This window comes from Zingiber officinale, chromosome 11A (genome assembly GCF_018446385.1).
Source record: "Zingiber officinale cultivar Zhangliang chromosome 11A, Zo_v1.1, whole genome shotgun sequence".
In the NCBI taxonomy this organism is placed as follows: Eukaryota; Viridiplantae; Streptophyta; class Magnoliopsida; order Zingiberales; family Zingiberaceae; genus Zingiber; species Zingiber officinale.
Genome location: NC_056006.1, coordinates 83,907,823 through 83,928,015, shown reverse-complemented (window position 1 = coordinate 83,928,015; position 20,193 = coordinate 83,907,823). Strand labels below are relative to the sequence as shown.

The window sequence follows — 20,193 nt, the reverse complement described above, 5'->3', positions numbered from 1 at the left end:
ACTGACGCTGCTTGTGTTGCAGGCAGGAGCGAAGTTCCTCGAAGGTCAACAAAAATACCACGTCTCTAACATCCACCTTCTCAACTTTCGAACAGGATCACCTTCAATTCAAGATCTAAAAAAAAAAATATATACAAATCTAATTTCATCTATTATTAAGACAGTTGAGGAATCTGCTCCACTTTTAAAAGAAAATGATCTAAATTAATAATCAAAAAGCAAGAGGAAGAATAAGTCAAATCTTCTAGCTATAGAAAAACAATTCTACAGTTGATCTCTCGTTGTTTCTTAAAAATTGAAAAAGGAGAAAGAAGAGAAAAAAAGGTTGCACGATCGGTTTACTAAAATGATGAGAGTTAAGGAAATTATATGGATCAATTTATACTACTCAATAATAACTTTTTTTTCGAAACTATGAGCTCCCAAGGAAATAAATAGGCTTAATTAGTCACTCTTTTATCTCCTACTAAGTAGGCCTTGGACCCTTAATTAATTGCATTAAGTACATTAATTTGCAGGCTGATTAATTATTATTGTTCCTTCCTCCTTTTTCGCCGAACGCCGCCTCCGTCTCCTCCAGCGACCTGCCCTTCGTCTCCGGGCAGAAGAAGAAGAAGAAGAGCCACGCGACGACGGCGATGCCCGCGAACATGAAGAAGGCCCCTCCGATGGTGATGGCCTTGTAGAGCGAAATGAAGGTCATGGACACCACCCCGTTCATCATCCTGTTCACAGCCACCCCCAGGCTCGCTCCCTGGGCCCTCAGCCTCAGCGGGAAGATCTCCGAGCTGTACACCCACGTCACCGGCCCCATGCCGGCGGAGAACGACGCCACGTAGAGGAACACGGAGGAGATGCACAGCCCTACCGCCCACGGCCGGTTCGCCGCCTCGCCGTGCTCCACCGCCGTGAGGCCGGAACCCAGTCCCAGGAGGCAGAGCACCATCCCTCCGACGCTGCTCAGCAGCAACGGCCGCCGCCCTACTTTGTCGATCAGACACGTGGCCACCAGGATGAAGGCCGCCTTGGTGACGCCCATCCCCATGGTGACGAGGAGGAGCCTGCGCCGCCCCTCGACGCCGGCCTTCTTGAAGATCCTCGGCGAGTAGAGCACCACGGCCTCGATCCCGGTGGCGTGCTCGAAGAAGTGGATCCCCAGGGCGGCCGCCAGGATGCGGCGCACGTGCGGCCTCGGCCGGAGGAGCAGCTCCTTCCACACGCCCTCCCCCAGGTTCCACCCTCCAGGCGGCGGCTTGACGTCTTCGTCGTCGCCGGTAGCCATGATCCCGGCGGCGGCTTTGATCTCGCCGAGCCTTAGCTCGGCCTCCGCTGGGGTATTGGAGACGCGAAGCAGGACGGCCTTGGCTTCCCTCACGCGGCCCTGCATGACGAGCCACCGGGGCGACTCCGGCATGGCGAGGACGCCGAGCCCCAGAGCAGCGGAGGGGACGGCCGCGACGCCCAGCATCACCCTCCACCCGACCTTGAGAGGCAGCTCCGAGAGGAAGTAGTTGGAGACGTAACCGAGGAGGATGCCGAAGCTGATACAGATCTCCGGGAGCGAGGTAAGGAAGCCGCGGGTGGCTGGCGAGGAGATCTCGGCGGAGTAGACCGGGGCGACCATGAGCGCGTATCCGACGCCCACGCCGGCCACGCAGCGGCCGCAGAAGAGCATCGCGAAGTTCAGTCCGATCCCCATCAGCACCGAGCCGATTAAGAAGATAACCGAAGCGACGACGATGGTGCAACGGCGGCCGAGCCAATCGGAGAGCCGGCCAGCGGTGAGCGATCCGACCAACGCACAGATGTTCATGATTCCGGCGAGCACTTCCACCTGGCCGTCCTTGATCTTCAGGTCTTCTTTCATGAACAGCATGGCGCCGCTCATCACTCCGGTATCTGTACGGTCCATCGAATCAATTAATTTACAGATATCGGTTAACATAATCGATCGGTATTTGAAGTTTGATCAAACCCACCGTATCCCATCAAGATGGAGATTATGGAAGCTATGATGGCACAAGCACAAGCAAACTTGTTGATGCCTCCCCTGTTTCCTTCTCTTTCCACTCCGTTAGTACTCTGTTCTTGATGTCCATCCATCTTTTTCTCAGTCTTCTCTGTTCGTGCCAACGGATATATATAGTTAATAGTTAATGATCTATTGTTGTGATGTTTCAATAGTTAATGAAGTCAACTCTCCACGGAAGTCACTGTTTCAATGGGCGAGGGAGTGATGGAGATGGCCACGAGAGCTATCTATCAGTGAAGCTGAACTCCTCGCGATATTCTAAACTTTCCGTGCAGTTCGGTTGAAAATGTGAGTGGAAAACGAGATCTGGGGCGTAGCCAACACGGCCTAGTGTGGGGGCGAAAAAAAACACTAATTAAACTTTGTCTCCTCACACGTCCCGCCCTCCGCATATGCCTTTCGGCCTCCGTACGTAGTCCACACTCTGCACTCCATCATGCTGTATGCCTACTTCCTCCGCCCTCTACGACAAATTAGGAATTTGCCCAATCAAAATAATCTTACTATTACTATTACTACTACTACTACTACTACTACAAAATTCAACTAATTTTGGATAATCAATCTAATTCCATAAAATTTTTCCTAAATAAGAAAATGCTCATGATGAGTAGTCCAAAAATTCAACATTCTTTGATCGCATTCCATTGGAGATCGAACTTAGATGATAACTTGAATATCTTATCACTATATCATAATCACGGAGGGCAAAATAATCCTAATTCAAGATGGTAATGCTGGCCTCTCATATATTCTTTTAAAATGTATTTTGAGTGGCACTTAATGGCTAAATCTACTTTTGATTTATGGCTTCATTATGATTTGTGAACGGGAGTCAGTTATTGCCTTGCTAGGCAACGACACCCCGGCTTGCGAAGTGGCCATTTTAATTTTCAGAATTATATTTGTACTTAACAATTTATTTCATGAAAATGTTAATTTTAGAGGTTTCCTTAGACAATCCAGTTTCATGTAAAATAAAAAAAAAAACAAAGAATCATTTTTTATTTTTTTAAGAAAAAGGTGTGTTAATGCTTTCTATCAGAGTCGCATAATCAATTAAACTCAGTAGCTAGCTAGACTAGGTAGCTAACAAAATCTGTTTGAGATGATAAATCATATAATGTTAGTGTAGTTTGTCTAATAATCTAATTTAAATTTTGATGAATAATAAGTGAGTTAAGTTAGATATATTTATGATCTAAGTATTTTATCAAATGTACAGAAATTGATGGGTCTAAAGGACCTGATATCAAACTGAAATCTAGTTAGGTCCACAAACTCATATAGCTAGTGTGAAGTCCAGATAACTCAACGGGCTGACCTAATATCTAGCAGAAAGTCCGATTGGGTCCGCGGAACCTGATAGCCAACAGAAGTCTAGTTGAGTCTGCGAACCTGACAACTGGTATGAAGACTTGATGGATCAAGAGGCTAGTCAATTGACTGTAAGTTGGTAAGTAAAAGTAAGTCACTGGAGGAGAGTGACTCGGTGAGGACGAGTCTCGGTTGAGGGACAGTAGGCGTCGGTTCAGTTTAGGTCCATTTCGGACTCCTAAATTGAGATCTTAACTAAATCTTGATCTCGAGGAGACATGGTCTAATTACTACTCTGTATTATTATGCTAACACTTGTCTTGTAGGTTATTATTTAGTTTATTGGACTAATACACTTTATAGGGCAAGAAGAGTACAAAAAGTCTCGGATGAACAGTACCTGAGGCACCTTCCAATGGATGGAAGGCATCTTCAAGCATTGAAGGCGCCTTGGCACTGCTCATAGAAGGCGCCTTAATGTAGGGAAGGCTCCTTCTGCAAGATAAAGTTCAGAATTTGTCAAAGATAAAGACCGAGCTATTCGGGATTAGACTTGCCACATTGGAGATTCCTTCAAGGCTTTTGATGGCGCCTTCTATGCTCAATATAAGGGGTGCTCGGCCAAGTCATCAAAGAACACACTCATACGAACATCTACACTTCCCATCAGACTTCCGAACACTCTGGCTTCCTACTACAACTCTTCTGCGACATTGCTACACTCGTCTACTACTAAGAAGTCGCCTAAACACCAAGCTCAAGCCAACCATATTAAAAGAGTGTTTGGTAATCTTTTAATTTGTGTACTTAATTACTGTAAAAGGACAAGTGTAGTGTGTTACACTTGTTCCGAATTCTTTTGTACTCGATTACCTCTTCCAGAGGTACCGAAAGAGGTATTTTAGTGGATTACCTATCGATAGATCTGCGGGACCTAGGTCTTGAAGTAGAAGTCACCGAAAGCTCCGAACCAAGTAAAACTGAATGCTGCTCCTTTACTTGTTTTTCTATTTCGCTCTCTAACTTAGTTTTCCGCTGTGCACTTTGTTTTCAAAAATGAAAAAGATTTATTTTTGAAAACCATGTAATTCCCCCCCCCCCCCCCCTCCCCCACTCACATGTGACTCGATCTAACAAGTGGTATCAAAGCCAAGTTTTACTCTGAATTGGTGCAACCACCAATCAATGCAGGGGGAATTGATTTATTTTCTTTAGACTTCAGTTTTTCACATTCTATTTGAATCGGTAAAGTTTACCTCTTTAAATAATTCTTTTTCATTCAGTTCTTATTGGAAGTTGGTGCAACACCACTCGAGTTCCTCGATATATTTTATTTTCTTAAAACTCTGCTAATCCAAGACTAAGTCTTGCTACCTTTCTCTAGTTTTCTATTTCAGTGACAAATGGCTCAAAATGAAGGATATAGCACAGTTCGTCCGCCCCTATTCAATGGAGACGATTTCTCATACTAGAAGAAGCGGATGGAAGTCTACCTAAAGACCGACTTTAACCAGTGGTTCAACATCATCAAAGGATACAAGGCGCTAATTGACCACAACACTGGTATTCCAATGGACCCAGAAAATTGGAATCTGGAGATGAAGAAAAAGGCTCAGATTGACTTCAAGACCCTTAACACAATCTAGTACGGACTGACGAAGGAGGAACAAAACCGCGTTGACCCACATGAAAACGTAAAGGAATTATGGGACAAGCTCATAGAACTACACGAAGGGACCAATGATACAAAGGTAACAAAAAGATACTTACTTTTAAATAAATTATTTGTTATCAAAATACAGGAAGGAGAATCCGCTAGTCAGCTGCACGTAAGGATAAAAGGCATCCTCAATGGGCTCTACACAATTGGCCATCAAATGGAGAATCAAGACCTGATAAGATATGCCCTGAATGTCTTCCCTCAAAATGCATCGTAGGCATCCATCGTGGATGCCTACAAAATCTTGAGGAATCTATCCAAACTTAAATTAGATGAACTTTTCTGTGCATTAGAGTTACACGAACAGAATAATGTCAAACCCGAGAAAGGTATTGCTCTTATTGTAGGAACATCAAAAGAAAAATTCAGAACTAAACCAGAACCTGAAGTTAAGTCTGACCAAGACTCGAACGATGAAGAGTACCTGGTGAACCTAATAAGAAATATGTTCACCAAGAGAAAGAAGAACTTCACCAAAAAGGACCTATAGAAGATCAACTCCACTTCAAATTCCAACAATAACAAGACCAACCGTACGTGATTTGGATGCAACAAGAAGGGGCATTTGCTAGATTGATCGCACGTGAAAGGGGGGGGTGAATCACATGATTTTCAAAAACTCATTTTGTCGGTTTTAAAATTATGAGTGCGCAACAAAAAATAATAAGAAAATAGACAAACACTAGAGAACACAAACAATTTTACTTGGTTCGGAGCTTTCGGTGACTCCTCCTCTAAGACTCAGGTCCCGCGGACCTATTGATGGGTAATCCACTAAAAAACCTCTTCTGGTACCTCCAGAAGAGGAAATCAATTACAAGAATATTAGAACAAGTGCAACACACTGTACTTGTTGTTGGGGATCGGTGGTTGGCTAGAAGGGGGGTTGGATAGATGACGCCCCCAAATCCTCACTTCTTCCTACACTTGTTAGTTACGCAGCGGAAATACAAACAAACAAGTAGAAAGCTAATCAAAATACAAGAAAAGAAATGCAAACCAAGCTATACGATCATTTAACATGGTTCGGAGATTAGGGCTCCTACTTCACGGCTGTCCGTAAGGTGGACGATCCTGATCCGTCAGTGAATGACTCTCCGACAAACTCCGGCTAGCTCACGTAGCTCCTTGTGGGTGGAGAAACCTCACCACAACTCTCACAAGAACACTTGAGACGCTAGGGAACAAGTAGACTACTAATAGGGGTTAACTACCTCTATTTCGTCAACGTTAACCAAACTCCCAAGGCTTGGTTATATAGAACACGGGTTGGAAACCCCACCTACCAGTCGATTGCCAAAACCATCAGTCGACTGCCCTCTTGTGAAAATTCGATCGTTACATCCCAACAGCTCGATACCAATTAACTAGTAAAAGTATCAGTCGACTACTCCACATTGGTCGAGCGAACAGAAGTGTTCTGTTCGCTCCCAGTCGACTGCCCAATCGATTACACCAGTCGACTGGTGTTTTCACCAGTCGACTGCTACAATAACTGCTACAGTAAAATCCTAACCTAGGATTTTACCTTGAGTATAATCTCTCGTGCGCTCGTACCCTCACGACTCACTTGACCCTTCATTGCAACCTTGACCTCTAGCCTTCAAGCCTACTTCCTTTATCTCTCGTCCCTCGGATGTATCAAAGCCCGCAGCTCATCCCCAATGTCATTCTTCGCATATGCCTCAAAGTCGCTTCCCTCGGGCTTTATCCTTGCTGTCTTGTCCACGGTCCTTCGGATGCTCTATCCTTCACCGAACCCGAAGCCATCAAGCTGAGTCATATGTGTATCCTGCAAACCTACACCCTCACATACACATATCAAATAACAAGGGTGAACCTAACTTAAATCCTTTGCCCAAACACCAAAATACATGGTCGCACGGACCATCGGGATTGCTCCAACAATCTCCCCCTTTTTGATATTTAGCAATACGTTTAAGTTAGGGAAAATAAATAGCAAATAAACATGCTAAAAACAATGGACTTATGATGCCAAGGCTACACACTTGAACTTAGACTGTCGAATAGACTTACGTTGCCAAGGCTACACACTTGGACTTACACCGCCGAATCAAAAACAATGCAACATGCATTTGAACCTATCCCAAGGCTCCCTCTACACCTATGCTCCCCCATTGCGCTAGGAATTTCACCACCGCAAAGGTATTTTCAGGTTTTCCCAACTAAATCTTACTTCTCCCCCTTTGCCTAATATTAAAAAGCTTCAACAATATCCCAATTGTTGAAAACTTGATCATCAAATTGACCATAAACTGGTGTATTTATTCCTCATGGATCTCATATACATATACGAGTTGACCCGGTCAAAATCCAATGTTGAAAATAATTTCAGACTGATATCAGTCGACTGCCCTTATTGAAATAAGCTTACAGAGATATTCTGTGCTCAAAAACACTGTTACCAGTCGACTGGTATCTGCACCAATCGACTGATACCCTATTTCTGCAAAAATCAACCTTTTCTGATCAACTTCATAAATGCACCAGAAATTTCACAGACATCCAAAATTTCTCAAATTTTGTGGAGAGGTCTATTTTATCAGTGTCTACTTGAAAAAAAATATATATAAAAATATATTTATCACAAATCCCAAGATTGACACAAAACTCAAAACTAGCTAAATGGTTCAATTGAACCTTGATCTAAAGTCCTAGTTTTGACTTCCTCTTGATATATTTACTTATACTAACCCACAATGCATCCCTAGCATTGGTTTATATGACATCTATACATCCAAAATCAATTATCATACAATATGACCCCAATGCCATATTTTCTTACATAAAACGCATTCCATGTGTGTCAAATCCCTAGGTTTGAGACTCAAGTCCGTCTCCAAATCACTTGGCACATTCTATGACTCGTCTAGACTCCCAAGTAAAACTCACTTAAGATCCATTTGCCATGGGTCTCAACTTGACTCTTAGAGCTCCCCCTAGAGCTCTTAACCTTAGCCACCTCCCTAGGTGACTTATCTACAATAGCTAGGCCACATCGATGCACCTCCGGTGACACTTGGCCTACAAACCTAACCTTCTTAACCTTGGACACCTTGTCCTTGGTTAACTTCTTCTTACCTTTAAATGACTTTCCCTTGCCATTTATTGACTTCTCCTTGCTATAGTTATATGCAACCGTAGCATAAGACTTTCCCTTAGCATTGGAGACACTAGATCGGTATCCTAGACCCGATCTATCATTGTTGGGTCTTTGGCTACCCAACATCATACCTAAACCCTTAGATCTAACATTGAATTTTTCTAGGGTTTTCTCCAATTTATCAAGCTTTACCTTCAATGCTTGATTTTCCCTTTCTAGGTTCCTAACCCTAGAATTGACTTGTCCACATTGGGCATTCCTAGACCTATCTATTTTTCTAGGCATATGTCTCCCCTTCTTGGGATTAATGCCTTAGGTCTCCTTAGGTCTAATGTTTCTAGAGTTATCATGAATGGGTTTCCTAAGGTTATGATCCATATTTACCCTACTCCTATCATGATATTTAAAACCAACGTTATGCATGGGTAAATAATAGCAATTATTTCTAGCATGCATGGGAGTATGAAAATTTGAATTATAATTCAAGTTCGAGTATACCTCCCTTACCCTTGAAACTCCCCCTAGACTCAAACTCCTCTTCTTCTTCTTCTCCCATTTCTTTAATTGCTCCAACTTCTTGAACTTTCCCTTCCTTGGGCATTTTGTGTGGTAGTGACTCATTTCACCACATGTGAAGTATCTAATGTGTTTATATATTCTCCTTCTTCTTGGCACCATCATTTCTACAACCCACATTAGTATCTAAAATAATTTGAGTGGATTTAGATTTTACCTTCTTGAGTAAAGGACATCTACTCTTGTAGTGTCCCTTCTCATTGCACCCGAAGCACACAATGTGGTCCTTTGACTTTACTTCGGTAGAGGTGCTCACTAAGTTGACCTTCAAGACCTCTTCTTCATCCGTCTTGGATTCTTCTTCAACCCTTGAGGATGTTGATGATGTTAGGATGTATACTAAAAGCCTAGCTTTTTGTATAAACATTTATCTAAAAATAAGAATCACATTGGTCAAATGTCTACATTTATGATAAATGTAGTTGTTCAATTAATTTATATTGTAGATAACATGGTGTGTGGTGTCACACATAGAGGATCATGTTATTAGTACCTTATAAATTATAAAAAGTAGCTCACGACCAAGATGTATAGGAACAAACCATTGGAAGGTCGTAGTGTAATTAGGTATTAGTTTATCTTAACTATATAATTACACTAGTACACTTAGAGTGTATTGAGTAGGACCATTAGAGGTCATTTCTTTTATACTGACTTTATAAAGGAACAAATACCTCAGTTATTATGGAAGTGTGTGCTCTTAATCCTAATATAATAACAAGCACATATATTTGATATTTATTTCTTTAATTTATCAATGGGTGAGATTTAGTTCGATGAATCAATAAGCCCGATAAGTTGGGAAATGATATCACTTATAGTGTGTGTTGTTGATTATAGAAGGAAGCCGTGTCCTAGTAATCTAGGTTGATAATGTCCCCAAGATGAGCTCATAAAGATTGTCATGTTAAACCCTGTAGGTGGATTTAGTCCGACATGACGATAAGGTTGAGTGGTACTATTCTTGGATTAAGATATTAATTAAATGAGTTGTCAGTAACTCACTTAATTAGTGGACATTCGACATCTTAAACACAGGGAGACTAACACACTCATAATAAGAAGGAGCCCAAAATGTAATTTGGGATTGGTGCGGTAGTTCAATAATAGTTCTCTAGTGGAATGAATTATTATTGATAAAATTAAGTTGTGTGTTCGGGGCGAACACGAGATGCTTAATTTTATCGGGAGACCAAAACCAATTCCTTCTCTCGGTCCCTATCGTAGCCTCTTAATTATAGAGTATTATACCCACCTATACTCACCTTCTTACCCATCCTATAGGGGCCGGTCAAGCTAGCTTGGAGACCAAGCTAGGGCCGGCCATGGCTTGGTTCATGGGTGAATTCATGTGGCCGACCCTAGCTTGAACTCAAGCTTAGGTGGCCGGCCCTATTAAAATAAAAAGAAATTTTAATTTTAAAATTTTTCTTATGTGGATAACATGATTTAAAAGAGTGTTTAAAATTTAAATATTTCCCTTTATAAGATTCTACAAAAGATTAAGAGAAGAGCTAAATCTCTTTCCTTATTTGTAGATTAAAAGGTTGATTTTAATTTTGGTAAAAACTTTTCTTTTAATCATGTTCATAATTTAAAAGAAAGTTTAAAAAATTAAAAATTCTCTTTTATTAGTTTCTACAAAAGATTAAGAAAAGATTTAATATCTTTCCTTATTTGTAGATTGAAAGGAGACTTTAATTTTTAGAGATAACTTTCCTTTTTGAAAATTATCCACATGTTTAAAAGAAAGATTTTAATTTATAAAATTTCCTTTTTATTAACCAATCATGAAGGGATTAAAATTATTGGAGAAATTTTTCTAAATTTCTGGAAACAAATTAGGAAGTTTTAATTTTTGTTTTAATTAAAACTCTCCTTGTTTTGAGGAAAGAGGTGGTCGGCCATTGCAATTGAAAAAAGAAAACTGTTTTAATTAAAATAATTTTCCTTTTTCATGGAAAAGGAATTAAGGAAATTTTTATTTAAATTTCCTTATTTGTCAAGACCAATGATTATAAAAGAGGGGGTAGAGGTGCCTTCATGGTGAACGACTCTATTCTTTTTCTTCCTCTATTTTCTTCCTAGGTGTGGCCGGCCCCTAGAGTTTCCCCTTCCCCTTCTCTCTTCTCCTTCTTGTGGCCAAGACTTCATCACCTCTTGGAGACATAGAAGTGGTCGGATCTAGCTTGGAGAAAAGGAGAGAAAGGAGGCTTATTTCTTGCATCCCTTGGAGCTTGGTTGGTGGAAAAAGCTCTTCATCCTTTGGAAGTTTTTGCTTGGCCGAAACTTGAAGGAAGGAAGAAGAAGGTGCCTTGGTGGTTCTCATCTCGGAAGATGCCCACACAATGTCCAAGGTTAGAAGAGGAATACGGTAGAAGATCAAGAGGTCATTGAAAGTTCACAAAGAAAGGTATAACTAGTAATTATTTTCCGCATCATACTAGTTTTATTTCTTTGTAAAAATACTAAATACAAGAGGCATGCGATTCTAGTATTTCGAATTAGTTTTCGATGTTGTGTTCTTTTATTTTTCTTTTCCTTGTGATTTGATTGTTCATTTTGGTTGACCTAAAGTTATTTAAGGAAATTAAATATTAGCTTTCCTTAAAAGGCTTTATCTAGGCGGTGGTGGTTGTTCCCATATCCAAGAAGGTCATGTGCCTCGCTATGCAGTCCTGGAAGTCAATTTTGGAAATTAATATTTAATGGAATTAATAACCTAGGTGATTTGGATCGAACGTGTTAAGTTTCGCAGGAGATCCAAGTCTAAACCTAAAAGAACAAATAAATTAAACTTAGGATCAAACGTGTTAAGTTCCGCAGGCGATCCGAGTTTAATTTAAAAGAACACATGGTAGCTAGGAAAAGGTTCAGACCTTTGTACAAAATTTTTTGTACAGTGGAACCATTAGGTTTTCCGAGTAGCAACCAACAGATGATGCTTCCTCATCCTTCTTCTCCTCCTCGGAAGTTGAGCGCTCGTCACATTCTGGTTGCTCCTCCTTTACTTGAGCAATTGAACTCATCTCCTTGGGCTCTACCTTTTCATGTGTAGGCAAAAGTTCTTCTCCTAGAACTTTCTTCACTTTGCTCCACAATTCGTGAGCATTCTCATATTTACCTACACGGCTCACAATGTCATTAGGCAATATATCAATTAAAATTGATATTACCTTTGAATTTGCCTCTGATCGCGTGGTTTACTTCTTTGTCCAATACCTAGCAGAAAGTCTGATTGGGTCCGCGAGACCTGACAGCCAGCAGAAGTCTAGTTGGGTATGTGGACCTAACAACTTGCATGAAGACCCGGTAGGTCAAGAGGTTAGTCAACCGACTGTAAGTTGGTAAGAAAAAGTAAGTCACTGGAGGAGAGTGACTCGGTGAGGATGCGCCCCAATTGAGGGACAGTAGGCGTCGGTCCAGTTTATGTCCATTTCGGACCCCTAAACTAAAACCTTGAATATATTATGGTCTCGAGGAGACAGTATCTAATTACTACTCAGTATTATTGTGCTAATACTTTTCTTGCAGGTTATTATTTAGTTTATTGGACTAGCACATTTTGCAAAGCAAGAAGAGCACAAAAAGCCTCGGGTGAATAGTACCCGAGGGGCCTTCCAAGGGATGGAAGAAATGTGCCTTCAAGCACTAAAGGCGCTTGGCATTGTTCATAGAAAGTGCCTTCAGTGCATGGAAGGCACCTTCTATAGGATAAAGTTCAGAATTTGTCAAAGATAAGGACACAGTTGTTCAATATCAGACTTGCCACATTGGAGGCGCCTTCAAAGCTTTTGAAGGCGCCTTCCATGCTCAATATAAGGGGTCTCGCCCAAGCCATCAAAGAACACACTCATATGAACATCTACGCTTTCAATCGGACTTCTGAACACTCCGGCTTCCTGCTACAACTCTGTTGCGACGTTGCTACACTCGTCTACTACTAAGAAGATGCCTAAACACCGAGCTCAAGTCGACCATATTAAAAGAGTGCTTGATAATTTTTTCATTTGTGTACTTAATTACTACAAAAGGACAAGTGCAGTGTGTTGCACTTGTTCCAAATTCTTTTATACTAGATTCCCTCTTTCGGAGGTATCGAAAGAGGTATTTTAGTAGATTACCCATCGATAGGTCCGCAGGACCTGGGTCTTGGAAAAGGAGTCACCGAATACTCCGAACCAAATAAAAAATGTGTGCTCTTTTACTTGTTTTTCTATTTTACTCTATTACTTAATTTTCCGCTGCGCACATTGTTTTTAAAAACGAAAAAGATTTGATTTTAAAAACCACGTGATTAACCTCCCCCTTCACGTGTGACTCGATCCAACACAAACTTATTTTATGTGATCTAGTACCGTATCTATACTGAACCAATATCTTAGTATATATATATATATATATATATATATATATATATATATATATATATATATATATATATATATATATATATATATATAAAGGACAAGTGCAGTGTGTTGCACTTGTTCCAAATTCTTTTGTACTAGATTCTCTCTTCCAGAGGTATTGAAAGAGGTATTTTAGTGTATTACCCATCGATAGGTCCGCAGGACCTGGGTCTTGGAATAGGAGTCACCGAAAGCTCCGAACCAAATAAAAAATGCATGCTCTTTTACTTGTTTTTCTATTTTACTCTCTTACTTAATTTTCTGCTGTACACTTTATTTTTAAAAATGAAAAAGATTTGATTTTAAAAACCACATGATTAACTCCCTCAAGTCGAAGGAAATTTACACTCGATCTATAGTAAGATCTTCACAAACATATCTATATATATATATATATATATATATATATATATATATATATATATATATATATATATATATATATATATATATATATATATATATATATAAAATTCAGGATATGAATTAATTCATGTTGAACACGACTTATGTACAACATTTTCCCAAGTGAATCAACCATCGTCTCGTGATAGTGTTCGAATACAAGCTCAGTTCACTACGGCTAAGGATGACGAAGTCAAAAATTTTATATTGGGAGAGAAAGATGTGTACTTTTGTTAAGGGGGTGGTCATGTCGTTGCTCCCCATTTCTATACCGCCAACGGCGTTAATTAAGAAGAAGATGCAACTCAGGTTTGTGGGCGGAGAAAAAACAAAGTGAGAGAAAGTAGATCAGCCCTTTTGACTCCGCTACTGGGCTCCGTTCCTAACCGTGACCGACCTCACAACCCGTGCTTAGTGGTGATCGTAGTTGATGCGGTAGTAAAGAGGCGCCCGCATGGCACGGGTTAATTATCAAGGTGGAGGTTAAAGTCAAGATGGTCAATGCCAAGGTATCAAAAGGCTCCCCTACGATGGTCGAACGGAGGTCTCTACAACGGTCGATCGGGGCAGACAATGTTCGAGTGGCAATAGGCTTCGCCGAGCTGATCGCCCGTCTAGCTCGAAACAGTGTGGTAAGATCGTCAGACACTCAGTACAGAACGACAAAACATCAAGAAGATTGGAACGCTTGTCTGATCGGGAGGAACAAGCGATTATGCCCAATCACCGCAAGGAAGAGCAGCTAAGACCGACCGAACAGGGGAGTCCCAGCCGAGTGGCTGTCCCGCTCGGCTAAGCAGAAGGATCCATGACGTATCTCTCAATATCCTTTCGGGAGATAGTGTCGTTGACACGAGGTATGGTCAATAGGCGGATTGTACGACGGAAGTTTCTACTGTCTTATTGGGGATGTATATGTCCTGTTACGGTATGGTGTCAGAAGCACTTTCCTAACCGATCCTTTCATAGGACATATTGGACAACATGTCCATGCTTCGAGGAGCATGCACGTAATCCACCATGGTTCTATATAAAAAGGGGTTCATATACCGATGGAGGCACGCATTATTCACTATTTACACCTTGTATTACTATTATCCTACTTTTTCCTACAATTTCGATAACTGACTTGAACGTTAAAGGACCTACGTCAAGGACTTCTTTCCTAATTTGATATTAAAATTAGTTATTTTATAAAATATGACATAATATATATCCAATCAATTGCAACAATTATATCATCAATTTTTTACCTACTAGTTTTCAAACTGAATTAGTAGTTTATCTTTGTATTGATGATCATGATTTATCGTTGAATCTGGAAACTATATTCCCTGTAACTCTTTTAAAAAAGATAGATTCATTATCTTAGCGACTCCCCTAATACCAACCTGACCTTATGGATATGAAGAGATGTTCATATAGATACCCTTGTAACTCTCTTAAAGATCTTGTGCATTATTGTCCAACAAATTCTTCCCATAAATGATATAATATCCAAATATACGTCCAAATCTCATACCACTGTCAGAAAAACAGTCAACTGCAAGGGTCAGCAATGTCAGTTTCATGCACGTCCAATTTCTGGCATTTTTATGAGGATTAAAAATTAATCGATAAATTGAAGATAATGATGAAAGTCGAGACCGCGCGTTTTGGGATATGTTTTTTTTTTCTCATATTAAAATCTAACAATAGAAGAAAAAAAAATTGACGGAGCAATTTTTTTAAAACTATTTTCTTGATCCTCTTCTCTCTGATTTGAAGTCTAAATTCTAGGTCAAATTTGGTAAGATGATTGATTGGGTTATGACTAGCAGCTCAAAAAGTGAAGTGATAATCATCTTATCATGACGATTCTCACATCAATATGCCACGATGCATATTATATAGACTGCTTAAATGGTGCAGTCAAGTAGACCCACCACGATTCCCGATCAAAGATTCAACTGTTTAAAATTGTCAATTTAAGGGTTTAAAAAATCTCCATCCTTAACTTTAACTCTCACGGTGGTTACCATTAATTATTATTTATATTTTATTTTTTAAAAAAATATTTAAAAATTTATAAGTATGAAAAAATTTTATAAAAACAGACGTTACCTTATTTAAGTTGTTTATTTATTCACTGAGGATACAAGAGAATTAAAATTAGTTACTTTGGTACTAGAATCTTCTAGGTTGTCCAGTTGTATTCATTTTATTCTTTTTTAACTTTTATCCAAACATTAATTAGTATTTGAGCTTTCAAAAAGTCACAATAGTTTTTTTATCCACTATTATTATTATTATTATTATTATTATTATTATTATTATATTTTAGTATTTATTATTGAATATGTTATATAAGTCAAATAGTTTTTATATTTAATATTGAATAAATAAAAAGATAAAATAAGACAATGAATAATAAAGAGAATTAAATGAGATTAATAAACATAATGAGTTAAAAATAGAATAGTCTTTTTGGTAGAGAATTCAAGATAAATAAGTTTAAAAAATAACTTTAATAAAAAAAATAGAATACTTTCACGTCAAAGATTTCATGGCAAATAAATTAAAATTTTGACTTAAATAGAAAGTATAGCAATAGTAGTTAAAAAAATTACAATAATGAGAATTTATATTAAATCACACCATGAATGTCACTAAAATATTATAAATATTATTAAACAAAAGATTATGAATGAAAAATCTAAAATAAAATTTTAAAATTTTAAAACAAATTCGAATGAATCAAGTGTTTGAGGTCCAACCCTTAACCGGCCGAGCAATTAGCTCAATAACACAGTTCCGGGCCAGATCCAGTATGGATCGGTCTGTAGGCAAGTCTACATTCAAGATCTCAAGGTGGTTACAGACTGTTGTATTCCAATTAATTAGACAGATAATGAAATATATTTATTACAAAGTTACATAAATGAAGTTTCATTTGTTAATTTCATCCATAATAAATTTTATATTCAAAGCAAAAATTTGAAAATGATTCATTTTATCAAGTTCAAAGATAATTTATTTTGTAATATATATATATATATATATACCTTATAAACTAATACTATGGAGATTCAAGACAGCTTATAGATTCCTGGACAGCAAAACCAGTCTTTACAATGACATGCCAAACGGCAAAACAAAACAAGATAACAATCTATCATATAGAGGCAAAATTTTGGTCCTAATGGGTAGGAAATCGCATCCCAGCTAGAACTCTGAGTTGTCTTCATATTAAAGCAAGGGAACTACTGAAGATCTGAAACATTCAAATGGACAGCTTGAAATACCAAAAAAAAACACTCAGCAGGAATCAGAATCTTCATGGTTCAACTGTCGTCACCTGCTGCCCCACTCCATCCACAGCCTCTTTCCACAATGTGACATTATTGTTCCCATCTGCAACGGCCAATATATTCCCTGTAAGTGACCATGATACTCTCCATACGGGCGTGCGGAAATTATACAAAACCTTTCCCCTCCATTGATCACCTTCCTTAGCCACTGTCCATGTGACAACTGTGCCATCCTGTGATGCGCTGGCAATAGTCGATTTTGGAAGCCCCAAGTTTGGTGCCCAAGCTACATCCCTCACTCAGTCAGAATGCATATGGAGAGCAGGGAAGCAGTCCATCTTCCAATTACCATTGTAAAGATTCAAATAGTGAATGCCACCTGAATGCTGAAGCAATTTTACAATGACCAAGTGCAACAAGAGAGGGAACATACACCAAACTTTGAAACAGGTTGATTGTAAATAAGGATTCAGCATTTCATAATACGCAATTCACAAGATAAAATGAAAAATGTCTTAATCGAGATTAATAAAGTATAAGAATGAACTTTGTGAAAATTCACAAATAAAGTGCAGATTTGAATAATCAAATATACGTGTAATTGGAATACTAGATTAAGAGTAGGCAGAAGGATTCAACCAAGGTTTAAAATCTCGATCCGTGTCGAGATTTCAGTCCCAGATTGGAATGATACGGTTTTTGTATCGTATCATGCTAATATGATTTCGGTATTTTTTTATTTATATATAGTAATTATTAGATAAATATATTTATAATGTATAATTTAAAACTAAGTTGTATATTGATTTTATATAAATTCTCAATTATTAGAAAACTTAATACGGTTAGAAAAAACAACTATATATAATTTTATTTTTTAAAAAAAATATCAATAACTTAAATTAAAAGTGATACATCATAATATGTTACCTTACTAATACCAAAAACAACGGCGTGAAATAGATGGAAACATTAGTTCTTGTAACATTCTACTTAGGTCAACTCTATAGTTCTCCAACGCTCAGATTAAATAATCATTTCATAATATGCAATATTGATATTGATTTCTCGACGTGTCTCGATTTATCATTGTAGGTTGAATTTGTACTAGCACCACTTAAATAATAAAACAATAAAAATAATAACAATAAATATTATAATATAAATCTAATTTATTAGAAAAAAAAATAGATTTTTTAAATAAAATTTAAAATAGTAAAAATAATTTTCAGAATATTAATTAATAAAATTTATTTAAAATTTTAATTGTATATTTTTTATATTTTACTGAGATAATTTAATTAGAGTTTATAAAAACTCCTTCAAAATATCACGCATAAGTTGGAAAATGTTTGAATTAATTAAATCATTTTTAATTTTCTTTCGCTGTTTTTGCCTAACAAAAACATGAGTGCCTCGTGGACGCGTGGACGAAGGCGTCCCCGCGAGGCATCTGGCAACACCTCCAACGACGTCAAAGGCCTCCGGTGACGCTTTCAGCACCACCGGAGGCATCCTGCGACACCACTAAAGGCATCCCACGACGCCGCCGAAGGCGTCTCGCGACACCTCTGATGCCACCCATAATGCCACAACGAAGAGGGATCAGAGGCGCCTTCAAGACACTTGGTCCCACGACACTTCAAGCATCGCTAGAGGAGTCAAGCGACATCTTCGACGCCTCCGATACGCCTCCGTCACCACTGGTACGTTGCCTCCAGTATGCTGTCTCCGCTCGTTTAGGTCAAATTTTGCCTCCTCCGCCGTCGTGCCGTTTATTCCTTTTGTATTCTATTGCGTGACGCACGAAATTATCCCGCCTCCTATGCTGGTTTCAATCGAATGGCGAAACGATAAAATTTGTCCATGCCGAGCGACACAGAACGGTATTTTAATTGTTGGATTCAACTACCTTGGATTAGGACTTAAAGTTGTAACATAACATCAAGGGATAGTCAATATCGACTACTGCAGAAGATAATTCCCAAAGCTAGGGAAAAAACTGAAAGGCAACCAAATAAAACCTGTTTTAGCCAAAGATGATATGAATTATACATAAAGAGAAGAACTAGAAGATCCACAAAGTAATACAGCAATTCTGGAATTGTTCCAACAAATATTACTACATTGAACAGATCTGGGCCTTATTTACCTGTGAGGACACGAAATAGGATTGGTAGATTAGGGAGGGTGGATGAAATTCTATTTTCCCATCATATCACTTGGAAGAATTTTTACTTTTTTTTTAAAAAAAAAATGCCTTTTATTTTATCTTTTTTTTGCTGGAATGTACCTTCTGCTACCTTGAGAGGAAAACTAGAAACATGGAAATTGAGGGCAGGCCGAGAAGAACGGGTAGTGTAATTGTTGACAAGCGATGAGGTAGATGGTTGGTGGCTAAAAAGCCTAAGATTAGAAAGAAGATTTATAATTAATATACAGTGGAATTTTTCAAAGGAAACAGGTGACCTATTCACTCGTCACCTTGACAACTTTTCATCCTTCCAATTTTTGCCCATATTCGGAAGGAAAATAAAAACTAAGACAGAATGGATGAATCTTGTTAGTCTTTGACTCCTTGTGTTGTTTACTTGGATGAATGAATAGAATAGATAAAAAGTAGAAGGATCAAAATGAGTTACCATCCTTCATTTTTTAATCTACCCAAAACAGGAAGAACAAGAGGGGGGAGTCCATGCTTTGCCTAGGTTTTCGACATAGGCAATCTTGATGCAGATGTAATCCTTGAAGAGGATTGCAATTCTGCCCTTTATTTCATTAACAATCAACTTTTGCACGGTGGATAACTCAAATTGACTATGGTCACTGTCTTTTCCTAAAAGGAACAGAGAGGAACTAACACAAGTAGAGAGGAACTTTGGCAAAGTGAAAGACAAATGGGTAATGAATACCCAAGGTGTTCTTTGTCGTTTAAACAAGTGTATCTTTCCCCTTTGCCATATTCCCAACCAAACTATATAACGCAATGATCAAAATAATTATCCATTACATTTCTGAATGCAATGATTATTTCACATCCATTGAAGTCCTATTGTCTATAAGCCCAATAAAACAAATCCATCCATTACTTTTCTAATGATGTCAAAAGTTCAAGGGAGGAAATAGAACAAAAAGAAAATAGTTTATGAAGAGAAAAGAAAATAAAAGTGTTCTAGTGTCCTATTTCCACTTTCCGCTTAAAATCAGACTTAATTCAAGGGAGAAAAATACTCACATATTTGTGCTTGTTAGATATGTGTAAATTCATTACGAACCAATTCCACTGGATTTAAGCAAAAATAAGATAGGGAAACAAT

General features: G+C 38.6%; 1 protein-coding gene across 1 annotated transcript; it reads right to left on the bottom strand.

The window, feature by feature from the left end:
* Nucleotides 1-404: 404 nt before the first annotated feature.
* LOC122032093 (probable polyol transporter 6) lies at nt 405-2,106 on the bottom strand. Its single transcript, XM_042591344.1, has 2 exons — nt 1,980-2,106; nt 405-1,899 (listed from the first exon to the last, which is right to left on the bottom strand). The coding sequence occupies exons 1-2, from the start codon at nt 2,101-2,103 to the stop codon at nt 524-526; spliced, it is 1,500 nt and encodes a 499-aa protein (XP_042447278.1). The 5' UTR covers nt 2,104-2,106; the 3' UTR covers nt 405-523.
* Between the last annotated feature and the right edge of the window lie 18,087 nt (nt 2,107-20,193).

What these genes read in the sequence shown, in the direction of transcription:
- LOC122032093 (XM_042591344.1), bottom strand. Translation starts at nt 2,103, where the DNA reads ATGGATGGACATCAAGAACAGAGTACTAACGGAGTGGAAAGAGAAGGA. An exon ending in CTCCATCTTGATGGGATACG is followed by an intron (nt 1,900 to 1,979) that starts GTGGGTTTGATC and finishes TGGACCGTACAG; the next exon opens with ATACCGGAGTGATGAGCGGC.